Raw genomic sequence first — 23,185 nt, 5'->3', positions numbered from 1 at the left:
TTTATTCTTTTACAAACCAGAGTATTCCCACATACAGGACTGGAGTAAAGAGCAGGTTTATGTCAGGAAAAGTCTCACTAAATAGACAGTCTCCAAGTGACAATGGCATCTTGCCTCTCTCTGAATCCTCTGGCAAAGGCCAGGATATGGAGCCAAGATGAAGGACTGGATGAGTCATCTGCTATGGTATGGCAATGCCTCTGTTCTCAAGTCTGTGCAATCAGATCTCAAACTGATTTCTCCCTTTCATTTTTTTTTTTCCTTCTTTTTTTGGCAAGAGAGAAAATAACTTCAGTATTTCTTTTTTTAGGAGGATTGGAAAAAAAAAAAAAAACACACCACCATTCTATTGCCCAAAATTGCATACAGAATTTCAAAGAGTGACCTCTTCCCAAATATAGCGGAGCTGATGGTGGTAATGGGATGTGTTACCTTTTGAAGCATCAGAGCTTCAGATCCCAAGCCTGCCCATCCCTTCACCAGACTTTGGAGAATGGTAGGATTAGGAGTAAAGGAGTATTAAATGTAATACCATTTTCACCTGGGAGTAATTAATATTTCTGGCCATGCACACTGTCCCATGGTGGGAGTCACAGTAACAATCAGTGAATGATGAGGAGATGAACTCCAGGTATGCTGAAATGTTCAAAGCCTTGCTTTTTTCACAGTTGGCAGACTAAGTCATTTTTAGAATTTGGACTTCTCGGGGGCAGAGGGTTTTTTCTTTTACATTAAATATACTCTTTTCTCCACACTGTTCTGTTATATAATAGGGTGAGCGCAAGTGCAAAGTCATGCTTTTTCAGTATTAAAACACAGAATCATAGCCTTCATTTTTAAAGTTACAGTTATTCATGTTATTACTAATTTTGGACACAGAAAATAAGACAGTGCCAGAATCACTTTCTGGGAAGAATAAATGTGTAGCTTGTTTAGGACTGAGTTGGTTGTTAAATATAGCTTTGATTCCTTCCCCTCCTCCAGCCAAGAACCGCATGGTAGTTTTGTTGATAATCTACCACCTTATCTTTAAATGGTAGCTTGTGTATTCTCCAGTTCTATTTTCCAGATTGTTCCGGCTTTGTGGCCTTGGCTGAAACTGTGTGCCTCTCCTGTGTTTGACCCATTCTGTCCACAGTGTTTCACTTCAGTTCATCAGACAGCACCTGATTAGGTGGCTTTCTGTCATCCATTCCCTACACGTCTTGCCTGACCTTAGCACCGTGGGGCTGGCTGCTCACCAGAACCTCATCATGGAAGCAGCCGCCTGACAGGGGAAGATGTGCTTGGTTCATCTTTAAACATTTTCAAGGAGTGGGACTGGATGTCACAAATAGGTCAGAGGCTCAGTCACATGTAAAGTGTGACAATGATGGCATCCTGAAAAGTCTTTAACTTATCAGGCAGTACTGTTTCTCTCCAAGAGAGACCTTGAAAACGGGGAGACATGCTTTGGGATCTCGTCTCTACCATCTTGCTAGCTGTGAAACAGGAATACTAACTGTAAAGTTCCAAGAAAGTTTCCTGGCACAGTAAAAGCAGGCTCAGCAGTTTATGTTATTTCTAAAAATGTATTAAATATTTACCTTTGCAAGGCAGGGTTGGGTAGCTGGAGCGCTAGATGGTATCTAAATATCAAGAGGTGGATGCTCAGGGTGTTTACTATTTTACAAGGGAAATCTTGGTAAATTTTGGTAAAATCACTTGAAATAAAAACTAAAGAAATTTCCCCTTTCCTTTATGTATACACTAGAGATGGTAATTTGGACTTTTCAGGGATAGAAAAAGAAAACTTAAGTGACAGGACAGATATTGAGCAAATGCAATTAATGTTTGGGAAACTGCAGAACCAAAGTTGTCTGACTCAGAGACCACATTAAAGGGAACGGAGGAGATAATTTTGGAAAGATAGGTTAGGCTATATTCTGGTGTACCTTAGATCTCAACCTGTATGATCAGTGTGGTGGAGCGGAGGGAGACCCTGGCTCTGGAACAGGAATCTCAGATTCCTTTCTAGGCACCTGGGAAAAGATGGGCAGAGCAACCAGGTTCTAAAGATGCATTGCTTTGGGTTCAAATCTCAAAGTTTCTACCTATTAAGTCTGTGATATTGACCCAAGTGATTTCCCCCTTCTAGCCTCTAGACTAGACTATACTTCTTAACATATAAACTTGTTTATAAATTTGGTTGTTGGTTAGGGACTTTGGGAAGGTCATGTACACACTGCTATATTTAAAATAGATAACTAATAAGGACCTATAGTATAGCACATGGAACTCTGATTAATGTTATATGCCAGCCTGGATGAGAGAGGGGTTTGGGGGGAATAGATATATGTATATGTATGGTTGAGTACCTACGTTGTTCACCCGAAACTACCACAACATTGTTAATTGGCTATACCCCAATACAAAATAAAAGTTTAAAGTTTGGAAAAAAAAGTTTGGTTGTTGGAAAATGGCAAAGGTTTTTCACAGAAAAACATTTTTTTTTAAAGTGGGAATGTTTAAAAGCTTGGAAATGACATAATTAAACAAAATAATCAAATAACTCTTTGGTTTCCATGCCACTTATAAATGGATACGATTCTAAGGAGACAGACCTAGTAATATTACCTAGGACAGCCTGAAGGAGTAAAAGACTAAAGGTAAGAACATCATTTGACTTTGGGTCTAAAACGAAATGACAATTTGAAGAAAGTAGCATTTTGAAAAGAGAGATCAGAGGGACAATCAAAAGGATTTGGCAACTGACTGAGTATCAGTTCGAAAACTAACAAGCACAGGAAGGATTGCTTTAATTTACATGCTCTTTTATATTAAATTATTTAAGTGACCTGATTTAGTGATAACTTTTAATTTTGCATTACTCAGTGCATGTGGAGTTTCTAGTGATATACGTATATTGGTATATGCTATTGATCCAACAAATATTTATTGTGGACCTAGTACATGACAGATGGTGTTCGAGGTGTTAGGGACAAGATCTATGCTTTTCCATTCCAGGACTCTGACAGAATGAGAGAGAAACAGGAAACAAATGAAGAAAACAGTAGCTGGAAAAAGAAGTATCATGAAGATGGACTAAGCTGATGTGATAGGGGGTAGCTGAGAGGCTAGTGAAAGAGCTCCTTTAGAAGGACACATTCAAGCTGAGGCGAATGATTGACGAAATCGGCAACATGGAGCGCCATGGCGAGAACATTTCAGAAAGAGAACACAGATAAACAAAGGTCCAAGGATGAGGATTATGCCTCAGTGGGTTTCAGGATTTGAAAGAAGCCAGCCTGGCAAGGGCATCATGACTTAGGAGAGAGCAGTCAGAGATGAGAGGAGAATCTGTGCTAGTTCACAGCTTGAGACCAACTCCAAACACTCATTCCTCATCTCTTGGCCTCGTTGCAACTTTACAGTCCAGTCTATGACATCCTTTGCAGCTAGAAGAGTTAATAAAACCACACTCATTCTCCTTTTCGGGTATTAACTTTGGGAAAAAGTTCAAACTCCCAATTTTCCAGAATAGAAAGCTCAGGGTCAAAGATGTTGTGTGCAACTTGCTCAGGGTCACGCAGTTTGTAAATAGCAGGCCCAAACTCAAATCAGGTCTATGATCCAGGCCCAGAGAAGTTTCCACTTCCCACAGGGTCACTTTCCCTTATGTAATAGTAAAGAATCACAGTCACTGACCTCTTCTCAGAGAGCCTGCAGGAGAAGTCTGTAATCAGGGGTAGGGGTTTTAACCAAACCACAGGGCAAGAGTCCTCTACTTACGGCTGACCTGCACTAAGGTTGAGAGACAGAGCATTAGAAGAGAGCACCTACTGGAGGAGAGTTAGTAGAAAGATTCATTTTCCTTTGCCTGGGAGTCTTACAGCCGTCCCTTGTTTTCACAATCCCATGATTTGATGATTTTCCAACAATTCAATTTTATGGATCTGGACTGAATGGAATATGCCATCAGAGACCATGGCATCTTAGAACAAACATGAAACGTGGTAAACAAACTGATGTTTCCACATGGGCACTATATTAGCTATTTCTGCACTTTGCCCTTCCATCAAGTTAACTGCCAGGCCTGGCCGTTACAATCTAGCCTTCATCCCTCAATTACAGCCACACATTAACTCCGGACATTCTATGCCTTTCTAATAGAGCCATTCTCAGGCAGGACTGTGAGTTCTCCTAGGAGCGTCTCCCGTCTCTTCTGTTCCCATCTTGAACCCCCTCGGCTGCTTGCAACTCTGAGTTCTGAACATGCTTATCACGAAGCCAGTTGCGGTGTCTCTGTATGGTGCATCCTTAAACCCAGGCATCCGTGTAAAGGAGAGCCCTAGTTATACAGACACATTACACTTCTCCCCTTTCAGAGAGAAGCTTTTCGTGCTTGTTGGGGGGGTTTCTGTCTGATGCAGAGGGGCGAGGAAGAAGAGTTGGCTGGCTTTGGGGAGCAGATTTAGAGTCGCTTCTCATTGGAGGGGCTAGCTTTTTCCTGAGCTGCCAGACACTGCAGGCTCAACTGAGGCGCGGAGGTGCAATTCAGGCTGGTGAAACAGCGGGGGAAGCAGGACAGGCGGGGCTAGCGCGGCTCTGCAGCGGATCACAAGCACCCGCACACACACCACTCTCCCGCCGCCCCCGGCTCGCGCCTCGCTCCTTCCCACCCGGGCCGCAGAGACGCGGACCGGCAGTGGGGGGCCAGGGGGGGAAGAGGAAAAAGGCAGGCGCCGTGAAGCCGAGGAAAAGCTGGAGCGGCGCTGGTATTTCACCTGAGAGTCTGACTCGAATCCCGAAGCTCAGACCCCCTCCGGCAGCACCTTTGTCGCCAGCCAGGAGAGCGCGGCGGTGCCCAGGAGCCCTCGAGTCCCGCTCCCAAGTCTTCCCGTTGCCCGGTGCACCAGGATCCTCCCGGTGGGGGCCGCGCGGTGCCCCCAGGAAGGCGCAGAGCTTGGGGGACCGGCGCTGGCGCCCATCGTGGTGCGCCGGGAAAAGTGGAGGCGAGAAGAGCCCTGAGCGCAGAGTGCGAGGCCCGGCGGCCGCTGCCGCCCGCGGCGCCGCCTCCTGCCCTCTCCCCTCGGGTGAGTGCCGGGCGGTAGCGCACCGCCACGTCTCTGCCGGGCGCGGGGGCGGCCGGGGGGCCCGGGGGGCGCCCGGGGAAACTCCGCGGCCGGCGGACGGCAGGCGGACGCGTCTCTGGAGTCCGGAGAGGGGACTCTGAGCCGGGAGGACGCGGGTAGGGGCTGCTGCACCCGTGCCCGGGCAGACATGCCTTTGGGCGGGATTTGGGCCAAAAGATAGGAGGCGGGCGCGCCGGAGGGAGCCGGCAGCCGTCCCGGGGGGTGGGGGGGCGGGCGAGCTGGGAGCGGCGGGGTGGGGGGGAGGGTCTGGTCGGAGCAGGTAGTGCCGCTAGGGCAACCCGGCGAGTTGGCCGGTGGGGTGGAACTCGCTGGTCAACTCGTTCATTTTAAAGCAGTCAGTTTGGGAGTGCGGCAGGATAGTCAGGGGGGGCTGTGAGAAGGCGAGAGGTGGCCCCCGGGATGCCGGTGGTGGGGGCAGAGAGGAGAAGCCTGGAAAAGCTTGGAGGCGAATTCGCGCTTGGGTTCGTGGTCCTCGCAGCCCTCCTGCCTTGACTGTGGGAGAACACTTTTTTCGGTTTTAAGACTCAGCGTGGAGAGAAAGCCTCCGTCGCAGGGGAGGAGAGACGTCTGCGGGGGGCAGAGACCGCAGCTACCGCCGGGTGCGCCCCCCACCCCAGGCGCGCCGGCTTTGGTCCCCCCTTTCTCTCCCGCCCCCACTTCCTTATTGGTGCTGGTTTGCAGCGCTCGGCTCCTGCGCCTTCGCTTCGCGTTTGAATCTGGCTCGCCCCTCCGTATTATGTCTGCACTCCGAAGGAAATTTGGGGACGATTACCAGGTAGTGACCACCTCGTCCAGCGGCTCGGGCTTGCAGCCCCAGGGGCCGGGCCAGGGCCCGCAGCAGCAGCAGCTTGTGCCCAAGAAGAAGCGACAGCGGTTCGTGGACAAGAACGGCCGGTGCAATGTCCAACACGGCAACCTGGGCAGTGAGACGAGCCGCTACCTCTCGGACCTTTTCACCACCCTGGTGGACCTCAAGTGGCGCTGGAACCTCTTCATCTTCATCCTCACCTATACAGTGGCCTGGCTCTTCATGGCGTCCATGTGGTGGGTGATCGCCTACACTCGGGGCGACCTGAACAAAGCCCACGTCGGCAACTACACGCCCTGCGTGGCCAATGTCTATAACTTCCCTTCGGCCTTCCTCTTCTTCATCGAGACCGAGGCCACCATCGGCTATGGCTACCGCTACATCACCGACAAGTGCCCCGAGGGCATCATCCTCTTCCTCTTCCAGTCCATTCTCGGCTCCATCGTGGACGCCTTCCTCATCGGCTGCATGTTCATCAAGATGTCCCAGCCCAAGAAGCGCGCGGAGACCCTGATGTTTAGCGAGCACGCGGTGATCTCTATGAGGGACGGGAAACTCACGCTCATGTTCCGAGTGGGCAACCTGCGCAACAGCCACATGGTGTCCGCGCAGATCCGCTGTAAGCTGCTCAAAGTAAGTGCTGTCCGCCCCTCCCCGCCTGGCGGCCGCCATTCCTCACGCTCGGGGGAGTTAACCCACCTGAGGGCTCCCCTCTGGCTCCTAGGCTGTCTGACGCTACTGGCAAACTTGCTTTTTCGGGGTGGAGGATGGGGCGACGAGAGTACAGTCGACAGTTCTGTTCTTTTCCCACCCATTCTCTTGCACTTGTTTGTTTTATTCTTGTTTATATTACTCGGACGTACTTGTAGCGCTTCTGGACTAGTAACACTGACCGAGTGGTGTTGGCTCCTGGCCCTCTGAGGTAAAGGCAGACCCTGTTCTCCTTCCTATCCTGGCTCTTTTCCTATTTAGAGAGCTTTGAATTTGTTGTCAGTACACCACTCCAGTAAACTTGAAGTATTAAAACTGAGCAGGCTTTTAGTCTGAGGACAAAAGGTGCTGAACTTGCCTCAATTTTCACCTAAGGCTTTATTTATTTATTTATAGTTCTTCCCTCTCCCCCCACCACCCCCGTCCCGCTCCCTAATAGTATCAGCAAGTGGATTATTACTTCAGACCCAATAACTCTGTGGTCATCTTTTTAACAAGTACACAGATGGGAGAAGCAGTTTATAAAGTGGAAAAAGTAACACCTGGTTGTTGTCAATTTTTATTTTTACTAAATATTATCCTAGAGAAGTGTTCTGTGAAAGCTGAGTGCTTTCCCTGCAGTCTCTTTTATTCATTTTATTCTTAATTGCTTGTTTCTGTGAAGCCTTTGTCAATTACAGATTTCACCTGAAAATTCTTAGTGTGTATGAAAGAAGATTGCTTCCTACCAACAGCCCTGTAAATGCTAAGAGAAATCGCTTCTGGAGTGATTTTAAAGCAAGGTCCATCTGGTCGTTAGAGGGCACCACTCCAAACAAGGAGGGAAGCCCCCTCTGCTCACTAACCCAATTAGAGTGTGGGAATGAGGGGTACAGGCCCAGTTCTCTCTGTGTTATTTCTAGTTCATCTTTTTGAGGGATTCTCCCTAGTTTTCAAATGTTCATAAAGCAAAAAAGATGACCGCAGTACAATCTCAACGATTTCTCTGAGATTCCATAGAAAGTCATAGCCCCATTCACAATTTAGCACTAATAAAATGAAAATCTAAAGTATTTAGGTTGACATTTTGCCTTTGAGATTTCAGTTCTACATCCCAGGCCTGTATGGTTTTATACAGCTTCAGTTTACACGGCCGTTAAAGTAGTACTGTGTGCTTTTTAAAAGTTTGGCTCTTGTGTCATTTTTATCATTCATTTATAAGGTCTTGCCCTAATCAATTTTGACTATCTTGCTCAGTATAGTGTTAGAATTAAAGTAGCTCAGTTGTCCTGCCACTTCACATCATATGCATATTTCCTATGCTACAGACAGTAAATAAACAAATTGTGTGTAGCTTACTGGAAAATTTTTAACCTAGTTCCAATGTATATGTTAATTAAGATAATTGTAAATAAGTAATTTGAGTGGATCATATTCTTTATAAAACTCCAATGAGCTGCATGTAATTTTTAAAACATTTTAACTTAGTGTATCCTGCTATGGACCCCTGTTTGAACTGAGTTATTTGGATCAGGTTAAACATGCTGTAGACATGTTTGTTGTATGTGCCTGTTTCTATGTATAGAACAAGATACATAACCTCTTTTTTAGGTTAGGTGTACTGGGAACATTTTGTAAATATATAGCAAAAGTCTCTATCGTGGAAGCCATGTTTGTGTGTCACTTTGAGATTCTTACTGAAGAATAGTTTACCATATTGGTTGATCTACTAGAAATTAAAAATTAGACCTTTAAGGTCACTTATTGCTATTCTCTAGTTTTTCAAAGATATAAATACATTTATTAAAACAAATATCTTTTTAAGGAAACATATTTGGATGTTTTTAGATTGATCAGAAGTCAGAAATAAATAGAATTAATATACATAGCATGTTTTGGTTATTGTTTTTGCTTTTTACAAAGTTATAGTGAATCTGAAGCCCCTGGTCTCTAGTGGTTCAGGACGCTGATAGTGATTTTTCTGCATGAGACCATGTAGTGCATGTACTGTAAGAAGTGTCTTTATTAAAAAAATAGATTTCTAGTGTTGGCAAATTTGGAGCAAGGTGCTATATTAACACAAGGTGATTAAAAACATCTAATTAAAACAATATGTATACTATTAAAATTCTTTACTTTTGATATGTTGGGAAGACGTCAGGGTTAAAAGTAAAATTGATTGGCATGTGGCATCAGTTTATATCTAAACAAATTATGATGAAATTCTGTCCTGATTTTTTTGTGAAGGGAGAGGGTTGATGAGTGGCAGCTCTTCATCCAGTCACTTACTTGTAGTAAGTAGTTTGCTTGAAGTTGATTTCTCCAGTAGCCATGGTGACTAAAATGAATTCTCAGAGTTCTTGTCATTTCCTTAGACTTCATTAAAAAGGAGCCATGTTTTATTGGGAAAATGATAACATTCAGCAAAATTAGAGGGAAGATATGCCTTTAGTAAATGACTGTTATTTTCTCTTAGGAACTGAGATGAAGTGACCCAAAGCAGCCAACTATATTTTTAAAGTGAAGCTATACCAAAAGCTTAAAGCAGTAACGTTTTGATGTTAGTCTTATACATTCTTATTAAATATTATTACACATCTCAGTTTCTTCTCTTAACCCATGTTTGACATTTTAAATGTAAAATTTATGTATCTTTAATACAATGAAATACATAGACTTTTAAGGCAACAAAAGCTTAATATTTAACAATAGTCTGTATGAGTTCTTCCTATTACCTAATTTAATTTCATTTGTATTTTTTTCTATTACTGTTTTCTTATTTGCTGAATAAAGCCTGTTGTAAATATTAATGTAAGAATTCTATTTGATGACTAAAGCGCTTTCTATTCTTGCAAGACAGTAAGAACATTCACGTGGCTTTCTGATCCTTGCCACTATGAGGTTTTTCATGCATTTTTTGGGGTTCTCTTTCTTGATGGAAGTTTTTTATAATTTTCTGCTTAATTATTAGCTGTTGTTAACTTACATGAAAGCAAATTTTATTTCAACTCTATTCCTATCTTCTGAGCTTGCAAATACTGAAATTTATTTTGATATTTAATATAGATCTTCCAACTTTATGCTTGGAGTGATCAGTCCTTTTCTACTTAGGAAAAAATGAAAGTAGATTAAATAAAAATTTTAGAATATAATTGGAAATTATTCTTTAAAATTTATAATATTTATTATAAATACAGCTATAGGAAGCTCTTTTAAGATGAATGGTCTTTCTCTTTTCCTCTTTTCATCCCCATATTGATGTTTTATTTGAATTTTCAGTTTATTTTAGCTGTCTTTTTATTTTATTTATTTATTTTTTTAGCTGTCTTTTTAAAAAATCTAAAATATAGGAACTAATGAATGGCACAGTTGTGTTAAGTTAGCATAACATCCAGTTTAAAATTTTAATAAAAATGCCTGAGTCAGGGAGTTGAGACTAATGGTTGGTACATTGGAGCTTGTAATTTAGTGTTGGGTTAAAAGGATTTGGAAATCTCACTCCTTCCCACAAATCTAACACTGATGGTTGACTGCCCTAGACTTCCCTCTTAGTAGGGAAAGATTTCAACTTCTTGAAGCATCATGTAAGAGCTTGCACACTTACTGTCCGGAAGCCACTGTACTTACATGTATACATGTGTATATGTGTGTGTATGTATAGCTACTCAGTCAAACCTTGTTTACATACAATAAACATAAAATCAACTATTGTTAGATACATAATTTAAAATTAAGTGGTAAGGATGTTTTTCTCATGGAAATATAACTTTATTTTTTCATATTTTTATTCATGGAAAATAGTCAGCATCTTTCTTTCATAGGATGCCAGCTATGTAACCTTTAAGCTCTCACTTAGTGAGAAGTAATGGTTCCCAGTTATCTTTTAATATATCCCTTGCATTATTTTTATGGTCATGTTTTCTATTCTCCATTTACATGCATACTCAAAATTGGATGTTATCTGGTTTCCTCGTATGATTGTGATCCAGTGCAGATGCTATAAAAAACAAAATTGAATCTGCAAAACTAATAAGCTCTTCATTCTCTTCATATGTCTTAATCTTTTAATCACAGTGATTCCTGGACCATACAATTCCTGATATTTTTCATTTATTTATTAGTTTGTCTTCATTCTATACCTTGCACTTAAATGTAATTATGATTTTGACTCTATATGACCCTATTTTATATGACTGACTCTTTTCCCCGGTTGCTCTTGGCCAGTTTGCACTTTAGTTTTAATCTTGAGATTATTAGTCATCTCTCTTTAAATAAAATAATTCACAAATGAATATCTATTAAAAAAACACTCTTCTCCTTAACATTATACATGTGACTAGTAAAAAGATTCAAGGAGTCTAAGACTGAGTACCCCAGAACTCTTGGGCTAGATCTTAATGTCAGTGAGGTTTTATTAGGTGGATTTATTATGTCTTATTAAAAAAGTACAGTTCTTATTTAGCCTAGCTTTGCTTTCTCTGACACAAGTACAATAATTCTGTAATAGGTATAGAACTTGGGTTCCTTTTAAAAAGACTATAATTATTATTCTTCTTTTAAATAGTAGTAATATGTTGTTTTGTTTGTTTTTTATTTTGAATATGGTTCCTGCAAAGTACAGGGTGGCTTGTGCTTAGGGGACTACAGCATGAACAGAAATAAGGACATAAAGACCCACAAATACACAGCAGTAGGTAAGAACAAATGAGAAGTAAGGAAAAACACTTGATGGCTTTGAGGGTATTTGGTGAGTAGGAGGAGAATGTGCAAGTAGGGTTACAAATCCCATCCACAGTTATTATTATAAATTCCATAAAAAGTCCCCAAGGAATTAAAAAGCTGTTCTTTCATTTGAATGGAATAAAAGCCTCACAAAAATTTATTACAAGATAAATTACATTCCATTCTATAAGTTACTTTCTTTTCATAAAAATGAACATATTTTATGGAATAATTGGCTTAGCATTGAAAAAATCTTTATTTTAGGTTTGATGTTGGTCATATTTTTTCCACCTGAGTATTGATGGAGTTTCAAACTTAAGGAGTAAAAAATGTACAATTGTAGTTTATCCATATGAAATTCTAGGTCCATACTTTCCTCTGCCTGACTCTAATTTTGGTCTGATCCCAAAACCATTGCCAGAACAGCTTTTAGTCACAAGACATTGTTGTTCTTTATCCTTGTACCTGCTTTTGGCTCATTTCCTAATTTCACATTCCACGTGGTACCCTGACCTCATTGCGTGTAATTTTCTAACTTCAGCATATGTTCAACATACACATAGACACACACATTGCCCATTTAAAGAGAAGTGAAATTTCAGATAGAATAGTGGAGAGATGATAGGCAAGAAGAGCCACCCTCTCCATCTTCACCTACTTGTTTTCTTTTCTTTCTGAACCACTTGCGCTCATTGCCTTTTCCAATGGAGACGTGTGAAAGGTGGTAGAGGGGTAGATCAAGTCTTAGAATATGATAAAGGTGCATCTCACATGTCAGATGTTAGTGATTAAATGTTTTTTTCCTTTTTTCCCTATTCCCCTTGCTTGCCTCTGAGCTGGGGAAGGGCACAATAGTTATAATTACAACACAGCTATGGGTTAGAGAGATGGGAGAAAGAGAGCAAAGAGATTGATTGTGTTGGTAAAGTTTGTCCATGTTGAATGAATGTGGGCAATTGACCACAAGTTTCCCAGAAGGAGAATGAACAAATGTGGATCTGGTTATGCCAAAGGCAGTTGTAACTGTATCCCAGAGCAGTGTGCGTGTGTGTATGTGTGTGTCTTTGGATATGTACTCAGCAGTCTTTCACTATAGGTAATTTGTCTGTAAAGTACATGACCATGATAATCCCTTCCAAGCATCTGTGACTTTTGGTTCTTTTTTCACCTATAGTCAGAATTTGTTATTGATCATCTTGCAGGCCTTTTTGGACTCTAAGGGAGTTCAAAGTCATTTGACATTAACTACTTCTTTGAAATTAGTACTTGTGACTATAGAATGAGTCACAAACCTTAAGTTCTAGACATAGATCCATGTGACTTCTAACTGAAGTGTATATAACAGAAATAGTATATTTCAATAATAATATTTTATTACAAAGAATAACTTGGAAATTATTGCCAAGATCTAAATTGTATAAAATCATTTCAAATATCTATGATATTCTACTTATAATTTATTTGGACAATAAATTGAAACAAACTTTATGCCTTAGACTTCCTTGATTTTTCTCTTAATTCCCAGAATTTTCTATATGCAACCAACCAGAAAAGCTTTAAAATTTCAGAGATATTTATTTCCTTTTGAAAAGTTATTCTATACAACTGAAAATAAAAGTTATATGGAAGTCATTCTGAGGTCCTAGTGTTTTCAAATTATGTTCTAAATTTTAAAGAATTAACTAATTTTCCATGAGCTGTGTTTCATTCCACCTTTCTCCAACTTATTCATCCAATAGTTTCAAGACTCTAAGTGATTATTTCATCAAGTAAAGTCAACCTCAGAAATTTTAACAATTTACCACATTAATCTTAACCTTTAGCAGGTGTTTTGAATTAATTTTTTTATTTTGACTGTATCTGTTTACATATTTTTATGTAAAAATGATCATGATTCTGTATTCCCTTTGGAATTAGGAGGTTTATACAGCTAAAAGATATGATGTAGACTAGGTGCAAACTGCTCTACTAATGAAAGATTCTTCTTTTATCATAATTCTTAAGATACCATAATAAATTAAGGTTAAATAGGTTTTTCTCTAAAGTTTTTCTATTATCAACATTTCTGAGTGAAATACAGTAATTGTTATATAAATAAGATTACTAGAAATAGATGAAATATTATTGCTCCTGATTTATTACATACTCAAGGTACAGATCATAGTTTAAGTTTATAAAGGCACATACATAACTCCTATTTTTTCTTTGTGTTTGTCATGTATGTGTATGTATTACAATTCCTTGAGGAAAAGTTCTGAAACTCCAGTTATACAAGTTGAGAAACTTAAAACTATCGTAGGCTTTTTTACCCCCCTTGCTCCAGAAAATCTCTAGAATTGCACCAGAATTAGAAAATCCTAGATTAGAATTCCTTGTAAGCCTAGAATAGAATGTGCCTGCTTCTAAAGATATATTTGGTAGGCATATATCAGTTTCTGGAATATTGTGTTTGTCTGAGCGTTGATAAGATAACCTTGCTTTTGCCAGGAGCTCTGACTTCAAACAATTCCAGTTCTACAAGCACCTGCCAATCCCTTCCCAACCTTTAAATAGAAGAGCTTTCTTTTTAATTCACAGTGATTAATAGGCTTCTCATTCTACTGCAGAGTCAGAGAAGCAAACAGAAATTAGTGAGGTAAGCATATTGATAGTTGAAATAGCTCTTAACCAAACAAAATGGAAGAAGACTTGAAAGATGAAATTGTGGATATATGTAGTACCTCAGAGTCCTTTAAAGAAAGGTTTAGGGTTACCCACTGGGAAATAATTTTCAATGAATGTGCAGAGAATTTCACTTATCTAAAAAAGATGTAATTGTGAGAATCTTTTTTTCAGTGAAATGAAGTATTACTTCTCCTATAGTATCACAAAATAAATGCAGTTGTTAGCTTTGTTTCTGCCAAGACTTAGGATATAAAGCATTTGGAGGAGGGTATAGGCATAATTTTGAGTATATGGAACACATTTTTAAAATCAGAAGATAACGTAGAGTCTGAATGGCATAGATTCATGCATATTTAAGTGTAAATTACCTACATATGAATTAACTGCTTGGCTAAAAATAAGACATTTTCTTGTTCTAGGTTGGCATTTTCCTGATAGCCAGTCTGTTTCTAGGCCACTTCTTTCCACGGGTTGTAGAATGAGCAGAGAATATGAAGCTAATAGCTTACTCTGAGAATGAGGCACATGTATAAATAACAAATATATGAGTGAGGGAGATGAATTTCAGTCTTGGTGTATTATATAAAAGTAGAAAAATATCTGTTCTTTGGGGGAAATTATTTTAAAATGAATGGGAAAGTGAGCTTAAAATTATACTTGTGAATATTTTTATTTCACGCAGAAAAAGCAGAGCTTAGAATAGTTGGTAAAATGACCCAAATTCTGATATTAACTATAAATGTCAGAATACCACCTTGTGTTTATATAGCACCTGTTTCTTAGTAGGTGGGAGAACAGTGACCCAGGATTTTTGCTTTTATTTTTGCTTTGTATTTAGCTTTTATTTTGCTACATAATCAATATAGCTATACAACTGTATACTTGGAAAGATACTGGTCTCATCTGTATTTTACCAATTTGAGAATATATAGTGAAAGATAAGTGAGTTCTGCTGGCTTAGAAATGATTAGCTTTCTCCAACATTAATTGTTAGAGCTGCTGTTTTTATTTTTGCACCATCAGGTTTTTCTGTGTGTGTGTGTGTTTTTTTTTTTTCCTTGTCAGTAATCATTTTCTTCTTCTTTTTAAAAATTTAATCAACTACTCCTAGGGCAGAGAAGAAAAATAGTCTCTGTCTTTTCATTGGATGTTTTTCCTACTCAAAACTCCTGAGTGTCACTAATTACAAAGTAGCTTCATTAACTGACTAGCTTTGTTTTTAGGAATCTGCAATTGCTGCTACAACAATTTGTCACCAACTTTCAAGTCTTGGTTCTATTTTGCTATGGAGGGCAGGTTACTATATATATACCATAGTTCTCAGTGTTTTCAGGCTCATTTACAAAACCTCTGTCTTTTCTGGAACTCTGAGTAAAGACTCTGTGTTCAACCTACTGATTCATTGGACAGACCAGTGTTATGGAGTCTGTTTTGTTTATTAAATTAGCTTTGCAAAGAGTCTCTTAAAATATACTGGATTTTTCCAAACCCCAGTTGACCAGCAGCAAGCCTCCCTCCACTCTGATTTTTCTGTATGTAACTGCTTAACCCAGCTTTTATTTTACCAGCATCATCATATAAACCTAAATACTTGCTTTTTGTGGTCCTTGTAAGTAAGATAAGGAATACGAATATGGAAAGACCAGATATGGAAAATGAATAGAAAAGGGAAATAAGTTTACTTTCATGACTTGCTAATTGTTTATAATCATGTGTATACTTTTTTTTCACCATGTAAGCAGTTTGTTGAATTAACCTTTTCAGTGATTTATATCGAATGCCACTGTCTTATAAAAATTTTAGTAAGCTAAAAGTTTGTCTAATACAGATATTTTAAACTACATTTTGACTTAACTTCATTTGAGCATTAATTTTCACTATTTTTACAATTCCTTAAATAGGTAGAGAAATGAACAACTTCAATGCGGTTACTTAGTAGTAGTTCGAAAACCACTAGTTAACAGCATCTGCCTTTATTTTTATTATGTGAGCTGTTGTGTATATAACGTTATTTAATATGATAACATCTTCACTATTCTATTCTAGTTTATATCTATTTATTACTTTTCAAAGGTCCTAGAAAAATAAATGATTATGCTTGCTTTATAATAATGCAGTAAATCTGTTTTTAAATTATGATCAACCTTTTATCTTTAACTCCATAAGAATTGCCTACTTATATGCTTTGAGAGGAAGAAACATCTGGCATGCAGTGTGTTATCATTTAGTGATTTATGTCAAGCCGTAGCACATGTACAGTTAGCTCCACAGTCTGTGTTATCAGCCATTGTTGGACCAGGCGTTTCTCCAAAGCTTATGAGTTAGGAAATGGTAATTATAGTAAGTCGTATATTATAAATAATGCATGTATGTTCCACATGAGTTATGTGGGATTTCGGCCCATTTGCTAGAACATAGCTGCATAATGATTTGTTTGGATTTTGTTGCAGATGATTGATAGTGCAGAATGTTGGCAATAATGTAAATTACTGTTGGGCTGCCTTGCAAATTTCAGTACAAGTGGTGATTTCTTCTCTTTTTCTGTGTGCTTGTCTAGTCTCGGCAGACACCTGAGGGTGAGTTCCTTCCCCTTGATCAACTTGAACTGGATGTAGGTTTTAGTACAGGGGCAGATCAACTTTTTCTTGTTTCCCCCCTCACGATTTGCCACGTGATCGATGCCAAAAGCCCCTTTTATGACCTATCTCAGCGAAGCATGCAAACTGAACAGTTCGAGATTGTCGTCATCCTAGAAGGCATTGTGGAAACAACTGGTGAGTAAAAACATAGCTATGCCATCGAATTTCTTTATTCCATGATAACTTTGTATTATATGCATAGTACCTCTCATAGGTTGGGCTAAATGTCTCAGCTTGCAATAATGAAAGTGATGATTTGTCTGTTATTTCTTTGTAACATTCAGTTGATACTGCTTTGAAGATGATTTATTGTTGTGATGATTGAATGTATAATGTAAACTCAGAAATACTTACTGCAAGACAAAAAAGGGAACTGAGATGACTTCTAGAAATGATTATGATGTTCTAGTTTAATTGTGGAGTTGGATTTCCTATAATCATATTTTTTAAAAGGTTTAAGGTTAAAATAAATTCAGGGCAATTAGTGAGCAGCCTGAACTCAGCAGGCATATTCTTGCCTTAGGGATGGTGATTCGGGTGTCACTGATAGAGCTTTGATATGCTACTAAGTGCAACCTCAGTGGAAAATTCCCTGTGTGTACATGTGTATGTGTGGGTGTGTGTGTGCGCGTGTGCTAACGCAGCATTTTAATTTCAAAGTAGGTCAGTAGATTTCCCCAGCTGAACCTTAACCAAAAATTTTTTAAAAAGAAAATTTCTTCCTTTTCTGCTTTGCTATAGCTAGCTGTGTGCTGTATGTTATTCTTTAAGATGCAATGTTGGTAGTGCTGCAAATACTCACAATTTACTACTCTCTGGGGAGAACAAGGTTGGCAAAAGAAAAATAACAGTAAATCAGAGTATATTATTTGGGAGCTAAGCATTGCCAGTTGGTTCACAATCTGCTGGATGCTTGAGACTAACAAAGGAGTATCTACATAGTTATATCTATCTATCTATCTTGAGTTTTATCTTTGCTACAAATAGTGAGAAAGCAGAAATATTTTCACTTTCAATTTTTTTCTGCCAATATCATTCTAGTCATCTTAAAGTGCTAGTTATTATGTATAAACTATGGCACTGAAAGTTTTAATAACATTGGCAGTAACATAGATGCGTTCAAGCCTTATGTCAAGGTAGATGTTACATAAGGAAAGAATCTCCCACCTTGACATAAAGCTTTGTCCAAGGAGCAGGGGGAGGCAAGCCATTGTAATATTATACATCTGCTACATAATTCATATTTGAAATGTGGGCAAGATACTCAATCTCTATAAACTTCTTTTTCTTCTCTCTAAAGGAGAAAGATATAATAATCACCTTGAAACTACTTGTTGTATTACTATTATTTGGTTAACATTAGTGCTTCACTTTAAATTTAAGGTTTAGAGGACAATGAGTAAAGACTTAATTCATCAATCTTTATCTGGAATTTGATTTCTGTGGACAGTTTTATGGTTTAAATTCTCTAGATTTTTAACTTAAAATTGAAATCATGCTATAGTATATTTTTTACAATATATTGATAATGATGAAACCAATATGTAAAAGCTTCTAGTTCAAGAAATCTTTAAATTTCAGTTTTATTTGCCTCGTTTATTGAAGTAATAATATATTGTTAGCACTTAAACAGCAGATGGTTTTTATTGATTTGTTTTTATAGCATATGGTTCTACTTTTGATGCAGCTGCTTATTGTTTATTAATTGCTTATTATTCTAATCACTGCTACAGTGAAGTTTCTGTTTCCCTTGACAGTCTCAGAAACCTTTCATTTAGTTCTTTCTGTCTACCTATCTATCCATTCATCCATTTTTCCCTACTTATCTCTAGTTAGTGTGTATCTCTTAAGAATGAGAAAATTCTTCTACAAAATCACAATGTAATTAAAAAAATCAGAATATTAGACAATGATACAGTACTGTTATTTAGCATATAGGCTCCCTTCAGTTGTTCTACTATCAGTTGTTCAAGTAATTTCCATCATGACTATTTTTTCCTGGTTCAACATCAAATGAAAGATTATGCCCTTATTTGTTTACTTGTCTTCTCAGTCTCAGGATGGAATAGTTTCTCATTCTTACTTTGTGTTCTTGACCTTGATGTACTTAAAGTATAAAGGCCAGGTATTTAGTAGAACATCTCTCAACTTGGATTTGTCTGAGCCTGCCTTATTCATTAGTTCTTTCAAATTTTGACTTCTACACGGGCATCATAAGGGAATACTGAAGCAGACTGTTTTTAAAATACTCGTTTGTGTTCTTGACTGAACTGATGTGTCTCCATCAGATTTCAGAGGATCATGGTTAGTAAATGATATTCTACATAAAGTAATTTGGAGTTTTGTAACATTAAATTATTCATTAGGACTGTAGATTTCACTTTAACAATTTCTTCTTTCTCCTTTTTTAAAAATAATGAACTGGCAGAGAGTACTTTCCACAGAAAATGTGAAAACTTGCCTTGAAACTGAATTTCTTATTTAGAGATTGCCTTTCATGGAGAAAAGAATAAAGTCTACCTCCTCTTAACCTCTTAACTAAGCCTGTTTTCTAGATCCAGTATAGCAAGAAAAACAGCAAAACATTACTCATAATTTATACATGTTATTTCATGGAAAATTTATCTGACATTTTGTTTGCATATATGCCCTAACTAATTAAATCATGTACTGTTCAAACTCTGTAAAATCTGTCTATATTCTCAGACCTTCCTGAGTCTGGTAAAAATATCATGAACGTTCTTATGTCCATATGATCATTTAAAATTATACTGAGATTTATTTAGATTCATTTTTCAGGATGTTTCCTCCTTTATCCTTTCATTCATAATACTTTCTCATAATAGTTATTTGCTTAGAGTAAGGCAAATATGATCTTTGGGGATGTTTTGAACATCAGTAATACCATTTTAACTCCAGTGTTTTTTTGTTTGTTTGTTTGTTTGTTTCACAGGCTTGTGACTAACTGTTTACTCAATGTAACTTTTCATCATACTTAACATTAAACCACTAAGAGTTTTTAAAATCATTCATTCACTAGATAAATATATAAATGCATGCTCTGTACTTGGAAAATATTTGAAATTCTGGCAATATAAAGTATGCTTCCCAGTCTTAGGTTGACACTCAGGAAAGGTCTCTCCTAGAAGGTGATACCAAGGTGGAGACTTGCCTTTCAAGAAGGACCTCTGGGCCTGTCTAGAGGAGAGCACAACAGAGGCTGAGAAGTGACTGGTACAAGGATCCTGAGTCGGGAACCAACCTGATCGATTCCAGGAACTAAAAGAAGGAGGTGGTGGTTAGGATAGAGTGAGCAGTGTGGAGTGTGGGGTGAGAAGTAAGAGAGGTGGGGAGCACCTCTACATGACAGACGATTATATTGCATTGCTACAGCAAATGCTGGGGTTTGATTCAAAAGCAAAGCCTGCATTGAAATGCTAGAGTAGTGATTTAGTCATCTCAAACTCTATATAACTAACAAAAAACATTTTTTCATAAATAAACTGGATTGCATGCAGTTTACTTAAAAACAAGTGACCCCAACGCCTAGGGAATGTATTAAACTTTTGACAGTTTTTGTATTAAAAGTACTAAACTCACAGCCTTTACCCCCCAGCACAGGCACACCATTGCTCACTTGGCTGCAATCCTCTGATGAGGATCTGATGTCATTTGGTTTTTGCCTCTTTCCTTCCTGTAGTCACAGTGGGAGTGGTGCTGGTGATGAGGAGAGGGGGGTGGAAAATTAGAAGCTTTCTCATTTCTTTGAGAGTCTCAGCTTCCAGCTCAAGACTCACAAATAATTACTTTCCCCACCTCCTTGGAAATACTCCTCAGTGATCAAGTTCAGGGATGCTGCTTTGCTTGCTTCTAATGAGCTGGTCTTTCACTTCCATTAAGGAACAGAACATCCACCTCTTCATGAATAACCTCTGCTTCTTGGCTCACATAGCAAATTTCTAAACATAGGTTACCTCCAACTCTTGCTCTCTTTGCTGCTTCTCCCAGGAGGGAGAGCACTGCTAGCGGCAAACAGCATTGCAGATTTGGCTCATTAGAACTCGATGCTTTCAAACTTCAATCTGCTCTCCGCTACTATTTGGCAGGCTTCTTAATTGTCTTTTCTGCACTCCCAGGCTCTGTCCCCATGGGATCTATTTTAGCCCTTTTCTCTCTTTCCATGCCCCCAGTCCCAGCTGTCCTATGCCTTCCTTAGCATACTGTCTTTCCACCTAGTCTGTCAAAAAGAATGTGACACTTCAATTTTGATACCTTTTTTTTGCCCTCTTTGTCCATTTCTCATGGCTATCTTCTTTTTTTTTTGCTAGTGTCTGTGAGTAAAATGTCTTTATTCTTCTTCAAAACCATCTCCTTTATCATTATATCTATTACCTGTGACTCAAGTGCCAATACTTAGCATACCTAATACTTAAAATAACTGACTCTCATTTCTCTTATATGTATTCCAGTGTTTTCTTCATGAAAAACATCATCCAATTATTTATTCCTTTATACTCAAGGTACTTTCTGGAATTCAGAGACACCACATTCTCTCTCTCCTTCTTTTTTGTTTCTTTTAATTTTTATTTTCCAGTTGTTCCTTATAACCTGTATGACTGCCTCTCCCTGTAATTTTTTCCTGGATCACTGCCCTTCCCTTCTTTCCTTTTGAATCAAAATACTTGATTTTTTTTAACGAATCCACAAAGTACTTTCAAGTCCATTATTTCTCTTATCTCCAGCTATGAGAAGGAAATGGCGACCCACTCCAGTATTCTTGCCTGGAGAATCCCATGGACGGAGGAGCCTGGGAAGCTACAGTTCATAGGGTCACAAGCTTTGGACACAACTTAGCGACGAAACTGCTACTATGAAGTCTCTCACTGGCCTTATATATGCCATCAATTTCCAGGACATTCTTCTACTCAGATGTCACTTTTTTGATTCAGAGTCAATTTATCTAAATACCAAGTAGTCATCTTACCCTCAAATTACATCCTCATCTGGAAAGTTTGTCCCTTTTAATCATGGCTGTTTTATCCAAGATCTCTCCCCCTTTCTTCCTTTTTTAAAATTATCCAATTAAATCATTTCACAAATATCTACTGAGTACCTGTTACAGGCGAAACAGTATTCTAGACTCTGGGGACATGTTAGTTAACAAAACACAATTCCTGTTATAATCACATGTGGAAATCAGACAATAAATGAAGTGCCTCATTTAGAATGTTTGAAAATAAATGCTATGGAAAAAAAAATAAGAAAACAAGGCAAGAGGGATTAGAGTTGTAGGGAAGTCAGAGTAGGCTGCGATGAGAAGATGACTTTTCAGCCCAAACACAGTACCTTGAGTAAAGTAAATCTCTTTTCTTTGAAAGGGATTCTCGATAGAGCTTCAGCAGTTGTTAGAGCTCCAAGAGAGCTGGTAACTGGCTTCTGCTCCTTCTTCGTGATGTTTCTTAATTCAACACTTCCTCTTTACGTTCACTTCTAAATCACAGTAGTTGTCTCAGGAATGGATTTAGTATTTGCTTACATGGAGACTGTGCACTATTGAATGGTTGCTTGGTGAGTTTGCTTCAACACTACTATCATAATAAACCTGTGCTCAAAAAGCCCTAATGACTGCCAATCAAGATGCATGTGTTCCTTCCTGAGAAAATTAGGCTGCTCTGCTTCCTGTAATGTCCATCCACTGATGCTCCCTTTTGCTCCTATGTCTGCGATAATACCATTTTCATTACCTAGGACAGCATTTCTGTCTTCTCTTACATGGTATGAGAACTGCCATATTTGTTTATAGTTCTCCCTGGACTCTATAGTCCATGTGCTTTCCTTTAATAAACTCATTTAAAATGCTGTTTTATTTTTTTACTATGAAAGGGCTATTAAATGCATTCTCATTTTAGAAAAAAATTTAAAAATACAAATATGCAAAATAAACACTTTACTCTTATTTTCACTACTGTACAGTTAATGTATAGGTCATTAACCTTTCAAGTGTCTGTATTAAGATATATTGTTATTAAACATGTGCTGTTTTATAACATTCTTTATTGTATAATATGTGTTTAACATCTCTCATGTCAAATTACAGCGAATGCAATAGCAATCCACTCCAGTACTCTTGCCTGGAAAATCCCATGGACGGAGGAGCCTGGTAGGCTGCAGGCATGGGGTTGCGAAAAGTCGTACACGACTGAGCGACTTCACTTTCATTTTTCACTTTCACACACTGGAGAAGGAAATGGCAACCCACTCCAGTGTTCTTACTTAGAGAATCCCAGGGACGGCGGAGACTGGTAGGCTGCTGTCTTATGGGGTCACACAGAGTTGGACAGCGCCAGCAGCAGCAGCAGCAGCATGTCAAATTAGGGTTCTACACCCTTCATCTTAATGACTTTATTGTATGCCAGTTGTGTGTATTTGAATTTTTATTATCTATCTCCTAGTCTGGAATTTTTAGCCATTTCCTTTTTATTAAGATAAATACCCTTACAGGCCACAGTTTTAATTTACTACTAAGT

At 38.7% G+C, this 23,185-nt stretch overlaps 1 protein-coding gene across 7 annotated transcripts in view; it reads left to right on the top strand.

Moving 5' to 3' along the window:
* Window positions 1–5,367: 5,367 nt before the first annotated feature.
* The window catches only part of KCNJ3 (potassium inwardly rectifying channel subfamily J member 3), a 176,385-nt gene continuing 158,567 nt past the window's right edge, over window positions 5,368–23,185 (top strand). For 6 of the 7 annotated variants that reach the window (XM_020893070.2, XM_020893071.2, XM_070476179.1 and 3 more), the window contains exons 1-2: window positions 5,368–6,576; window positions 16,577–16,793. In XM_020893070.2, coding sequence (XP_020748729.1) covers window positions 5,872–6,576; window positions 16,577–16,793 — 922 coding nt within the window. In that variant the 5' untranslated portion in view covers window positions 5,368–5,871. The remainder of the gene's footprint in view (window positions 6,577–16,576; window positions 16,794–23,185) is intronic. The other variant, XM_020893073.2, reaches the window with a different exon arrangement.

This window comes from Odocoileus virginianus, chromosome 13 (genome assembly GCF_023699985.2).
Source record: "Odocoileus virginianus isolate 20LAN1187 ecotype Illinois chromosome 13, Ovbor_1.2, whole genome shotgun sequence".
NCBI classification, from domain to species: Eukaryota; Metazoa; Chordata; class Mammalia; order Artiodactyla; family Cervidae; genus Odocoileus; species Odocoileus virginianus.
Note: the sequence above shows the minus strand (reverse complement) of the source record. Positions and strands in the feature narration are given on the sequence as shown.